Raw genomic sequence first — 6302 nt, 5'->3', positions numbered from 1 at the left:
AGTAGAGGTGGGGTTTCACCATGTTGGACCAGGTTGATCTCAAACTCCTGACCTTAGATGATCCACCCTCCTTGGCCTCCCAAAGTGCTGGGATTACAGATATGAACCACCACGCCCTGCTAACAGTGTCAATTCTGGCTTTCATTTCTCTTTAGGGTGGCTTCAGTCTGTGACATTGACCTCTTCCTATTTGTGTCTTTGTTTTCTGTATTAGACATCTTATTGTAACTTTCATTTCTAAGAAAATTCACGTTTTTATTAGCTCTCTTAGTCTCACCAAGAATGTTTGAGATTTTCTTCTGCAGTGTGGCCTTGTTCCCCTGGAAAGATTATTTCATGTGCATTTGTCATGTCCTCTTATTTTTTCTATAATATTTTTGGAAGATGTCTAGGGGCAAGGGGATTCCAAGTTGTCTTGGAGCACTTCCTGCTCTGGTCTCCTATCACTCTGCAATCATGAGCACCTCCCTTGCTGTTGTTTCTTTCCCTTAGAGGAGGCCTGCATTCCCTAGAGGAAATTTCTGTGTGTTACAGGTTTCTCTTGGATGATTCTGTATTTTTTGTTCTTTTCAGTTCACCTTGAAACTTGATCAGTGTCTGCCAAGTTGATTGTCATTTGTATTTTCTATGGTGCCCTGGTGTCCTCCCTGCTTGATTCCTGAAAGAAAGGAGGGAAAGAGCATATTGCCCTTCAGCTTTAATTCGCCTGCTGTGTTGAATCCATCCAGGATTCAACCTCTGCCACTGCTTGCCCTGACCTCTATATTTCATCCTCTAAATTCGAGTTAGTTTGGCTATTTCTTGGGTTGTTTCACCTATTTCTTTGAAACCTTTTTTTAGTTGGTTTTATCTAAAAAATTAATAAAATTTATTAGGTTCTGTCTGCTGTGGGCATTCTCCCTTGATTTGATCTAATCTGATCATATTTGTTTGCATCTATTGTATATCATTTGTAGTTTTAAGTAAAGCTACCCATAGTTTCATTGTGTATGTGTTTGCTTTTTTTTTTTTTTTGAGACATGGTCTCACTCCATAGCCCAGGCTGGAGTGCAGTGGCACGATCAGAGCTCACTGCAGCTGCCCACCTTTTAGGCTCAAGGAATCCTCCTGCCTTAGCCTCCTGAGGAGCTGGGACTACAAAGGCATGCATCACCACACCCAGCTAACTTTATTTTTTGTGGAGATGGGGGTCTCACTATGTCGCACAGGCGGGTCATGAATTCCTAGGCTCAAGCAATTGTCTCACCTCGGCCTCTCAAAGTGCTGGGATTACAGGCATAAGCCACTATGCCCAGCTCTTTTCTATTTTTATTTATGTTTGCTATTTTCAGTTGATAACAGGGAGGGCAGAGCAGTAGAAATGTCACTACTACCTTCAACAAGACAACACATTAACTGGATTTTGTGATAAAGTAAAATACTCACTAGATATCTTTTTGGTCAATCGTTTGAATAGGAGAACTCAGAATTATAGCACAGTCTTGGGAAAATTCACTTAAAACCCTTGAAACAATTTACTAATGTGTTTGAATCTGACGTGGATCCAGACTCTCATTGCACTAAAAGTGTGGTTGAAGTATTGATTGCCAAGACCTCCAGTGGTAGGGAGAGAGTGGGGTTGAAATTGTGGTTTTAGGGATGGCTAGTATTTGAATAAATGTTGTAGGAATTTTCCAAGCACAGAACACAGCATGAATCTCTGGTTCTTAGTTCTTCACCAATATTTCCTCACTGAGAATAGCCAGACCTCTTGGAAGGGTAGTTGAAATTGAGTGACTAGGAGAGAGAGCATCAAATCCTACACAGAATGGTGATGACAGAGGATGGAGGGAATCGGGGTGATGGTCAAAGGGTACAAAGTCTCAGACAAGAGGAATAAGTTGTATGGGGTTTTTTTGAGATCTGTTTTGCAGTGTGGTGAATATGATTAATAGTACATTGTACATTTCAAAGTTGCTAAGAGTAAATTTCAAATATTCTCACCCCCTCAAAGTAAGTATCTGAGGTGATAGATGCATTGGTTAGCTTGACTTAATTATTCTAGCCTGTATTCGGAAAGTTTCACATCACTTTGTACCCCATAAATACATGCAGTTATAAAGAGTCAATTTACAATAAAATAAAACGTTTTAAAGGAGAAAGAAATGAAGAGTGAATAGAAGTGTGGAAGGATTTTTGAAAGTCAGCAAGTTTATCTTGGATTGAAGAGGGGACCTTAGTAGTGTTTTGAACAGGGGAATGACAAGGTGAAAGCTGTGTTTAAGGAAAACTTTAGCGCTTGAATTGGCATTTAATTTGAGCTCATGGGGACTTGGTGAGTCCCTGTTTGTACTGAGTATCATACTGGATATAGTAGTGCACAGAGCAGCATGGGGAACACTTCCTGCTTCAAGAAACTTAATCTGGTGGACAGAAGAAACGGACTTTGAAAGATCTGCCCCAGTGAAATTTCAGTACCAGAGCTGGCCTCGACTCTGGTCGCCGTGGTGTCTGTTCTGTGTTGCCAGTTAGGTTCTACCCCAGCAGCGATCTCCGTCTGTGATGATATGACACAACTGATGCTGACTCTGTGATTTGTATGGGACACTCTCAAGCCTGCCCTCAATCATTGGAATCACATCTCATGTAAATGTAGCTGATTATTCAACAGCAACTTTTAAAATTCCATATTTTCATGTTTGCTTCCTTCTAATTCAGGTTTCTGTCTCAGAAGAAACCTCCTGGTGGCTCGGCCCTCTTCGACCCCAGTCCTGCTGCCTCCGTGTACTCAGATTACATCTGGGTGATCTTTCCTTCTCTGACAGTGTTTTTTGTTTTTTTTTGTTTTTATGTTTTTGAGATGAAATCTTGCTCTTGTTGCCCAGGCTGGAGTACAGTGGCACGATCTTGGCTCACTGCAACCTCCACCTCCCAGGTTCAAGTGATTCTCCTGCCTCAGCACCCCCGAGTAGCTGGGATTACAGGCGCCTGCCACCACATCCTCTTAATTTTTGTATTTTCAGTAGAGGTGAGGTTTCACCATGTTGGCTAGGCTGGTCTCGAACTCCTGACCTCAGGTGATCCGCCCACCTCACTTCCCAGAGTGCTGGGATTACAGGCGTGAGCCACCGCACCTGGCCTCTGACAGTGTTTTATCCTTTGTCGTGCACACTAATTATATCCTGGCACTTGGCTCTGTATTTGTTTTTATATCAGTCTTGCCTAATCAGTTAGAATCATAGACTACTTGGAGGCATGAATAACAGTCCACATTTTATTTATTTATTTATACATCTCTCATTACTTCAAAAAATGGTTTGAGCATGTTTCTTTTATGTGATTCTGTTTTGACCTTGGTCAAGGTGGTAGACATCCGATTAAGGAGGGTCAATAATTTATGAACTCAGAACACACAGAACAGAGGAGTTTTTGTTGTTGTTTTTAATTTATGATTTATATCTATTTGAAAGTCCTGCAAAGACACATCATATTTCTCAAATCCACTTTAGAGAAAAACAAGAATGTGAAGCTGAGACTCCTCCGGTCAGTGAGAACGTTTTGATACCAAACCTATTAAAAACAAATTAAATGTATTTTTCTGTGAAGGTGTGCATATTATCTCTTAAAATAGATGTATGCCTTAAATATAAATTTTCCTTACAATACAGATTTCTGTGATATCGGGAATGTATGTTTTATAAAGGAACAACTGCTGCAGTCCTGTGGCTCGTGATTCCTCAGCAGCTGTGTCCAGCTGGTGGTCCACATTCCCGCTACTTCTTCAATGAATGGAAACATTTAGGTCAATATTGATATAAAACTTCATGAACTTTCTTCTCTTGCAGCTTTGGTTCGCCTTTGTTAATGGATTTTCTGGGCAGATTTTATTTGAACGTTGGTGCATCGGCCTGTACAATGTGGTAAGCATTCTTCATCTGTATCTGATAGCATGCAGAACTGAGAACTTCAGTGACATTCCTTCACTGTTTATGTCTGGGAAGTGTATCTAAGTCAATCATCTGTATACTTAGCAGGCAGCACAAATACATCTTTAGGCCCTTTGTTGCTGTGAAACATCCTGCAGAAGCCCAAACTCTCCACACATGGTTTCAATCATAGCAGATCATTCTTGAATAACCCCATGAAATTATTAACCCATATATCTTGATAATAGACCCTTGTTACCCCCTCACTAAATGCCTGTGCAGCACTTTCGTGTTTTTAGCTCAAGTACAAATTTCTGAACTACATCTAAACTCATTCCACTTCATCATTTTTGTTCTGAATTGTTAAACATAGATACGAACATACAGTGTGTGATCTGGTGTCCCTTCTGGCCTTCCTGAAAGGGCATCTGTCCTTGTGGAAGAACATTTTCTTCTGCAATTAGACCTAAAATAATTAATTCTGACTTCCAGCCACCGTGGAGGATGGTAATCAGCTCATCTGGGTATTTTTTATGATTTTCAAGTTCCTTTTTTATTACTTTTTGTAACTGTGATGAATTCAGAAGCTAGAAATAAATATAAACTGTAGCTAAAATGGCTTAGCTTTCTTGCTTTTTGCTTCACTGGCAGGAAGAACTAAGGGGCTTGTAGCTGAGCCCTCTAGGGACCCTAGAACGGCCCATTTGTTGAATTGTTCTCTCACTTGGGAATTTACATTCCGAAGCAGCCATCATAGATAGATGTAGATGGAAGTTACCAGGCATACAATAATAAAACCTATGGTACTATAAATATTTAGTGTGCATATCCATTGGTGGCTAGATGTTTAAGTCTTCCATGCTTTCACCTGCCTTTATTGAATAACCTCAGTGCTGGGTGCTGGTGTAAAATGCTGAATACAGTAGTTTGCCCTGGCCCTGTGTAGCTTGCAGGTTAAGAGGGTCAGATATGTGGATTCAGACACCTCCAAGGAGGACTGGGTCCGGATCTTGAGTTAAATATTGTGTTGGTGAGTCAGTAACTGTGTTAACTTGCTGCAAAGTGCACTCGCATATTTCTTGCTGATACTGATGCCCTAAAAGACAAAGATTAGGAGGGGTAAGAACAGGACAGAATTTATGTCCATTCCTCTCCTGTGCTAGAAAAGCTACGCTGACCGCCTACCCATGGATAGGGGCTGCAGGGCCTCCCCTTTGTGTACTAAGGGCAGGCCACAGGTTGCTAACTCTGCACCTTCTGGAACTATTTTGAGTAGGTTAAAGCTGTTCTACCATTTGGGGGAAAAATGCAGAATGCTCCACGATTATTCAGGACTTGAAAGGGTCAGGTGTCCATGGAGTTGACACTTCACACAAACACATGCCACATCCCTATTTTAGAAACAAAATGCTGAGACCTAGGAGAGATTCTGTTGTAGAGCGAAGAACAATCACCTGCTTATAGCATGAGTGGATTTTAGCCCGATTTTCATGCTCAGGGTGTGAGGGCTGGATTCTTTTCTTAGCTGCATGCAGTCTTGCCCAATTCAAATTAATCCAACAGATTTTATTGAGTGCCTACTACACACAACATGCTGACAGGCTAGAAGCAGTGTTGGTCAAAATAAGGCCCACAGACCATTTGCAAGAGAATAACTAGGGTTTATTTGAAAAACGCAGATTCCTGAGCCCCACCTCAGATTAACAAAGAGTATCTCAGAGATATTGCAGTTTTTGCCTTTTTTTCTTTTTTTTTTTTTTTGGAGACTGGGTCTTGGTCTGTCACCCAGGCTGGAGTGCAGTGGTGCCATCACTACTCACTGGATCCTTGACCTCTCTGGCTCAATCAATCCTCCCACCTCAGCCTCCTTAATAGCTGGGACCACAGGCAAGTGCCACCATAGCCAGCTGCTTTAAAAAAAAAAAATGTGTGGAAACGGGGTCTCACTATGTTGCCCAGATTGGTCTCAAATTCCAGGGCTCGAGCAATTCTCCCACCTCGGCCTCCCAAAGTGGTAGGATTACGGTCATGAGCCACAAACTTTTCTAGTTATTGTTATGCATGACCTTAGAGTTGGGTTTATGTTTTATGCAGTTTTTCTGCCCCCGAAACTATAGAGAGAGTACACTATGATAGAAAAGAATATTTCAAGGTGGAAGGTCCTAGATTACCACAGATTCCATAGTGCAGGCATTGAAGTGGGCTGCTGGTGAGTGCTGGCAGTTGGGATGGAATGGTCAAGGATCTGCCAAGTAAACTCAGATGCACCACTGGGCTCTGGACTTCCTCATACTGGAGGGGCCAAACCTTTTGGGAACATGAAAATTTGCCCCCATGATAATTGTGACATTTGTATAAAATAAATAGAAATTTAGAGAAAAGTTACAAAAAAGGTAC

The 6302-nt window shown here is 41.5% G+C and overlaps 1 protein-coding gene across 1 annotated transcript in view; it reads left to right on the top strand.

Moving 5' to 3' along the window:
* ATP8A2 (ATPase, aminophospholipid transporter, class I, type 8A, member 2) overlaps window positions 1-6302 on the top strand; it is a 560732-nt gene that overhangs the window by 361733 nt on the left and 192697 nt on the right. The window contains 1 exon segment of the mRNA XM_011958629.1: window positions 3825-3899. Within this exon segment, the coding sequence (XP_011814019.1) occupies window positions 3825-3899 (75 nt within the window).

This window comes from Colobus angolensis, unplaced genomic scaffold (assembly GCF_000951035.1).
Source record: "Colobus angolensis palliatus isolate OR3802 unplaced genomic scaffold, Cang.pa_1.0 Scaffold113, whole genome shotgun sequence".
Taxonomy (NCBI): Eukaryota; Metazoa; Chordata; class Mammalia; order Primates; family Cercopithecidae; genus Colobus; species Colobus angolensis.
Note: the sequence above shows the minus strand (reverse complement) of the source record. Positions and strands in the feature narration are given on the sequence as shown.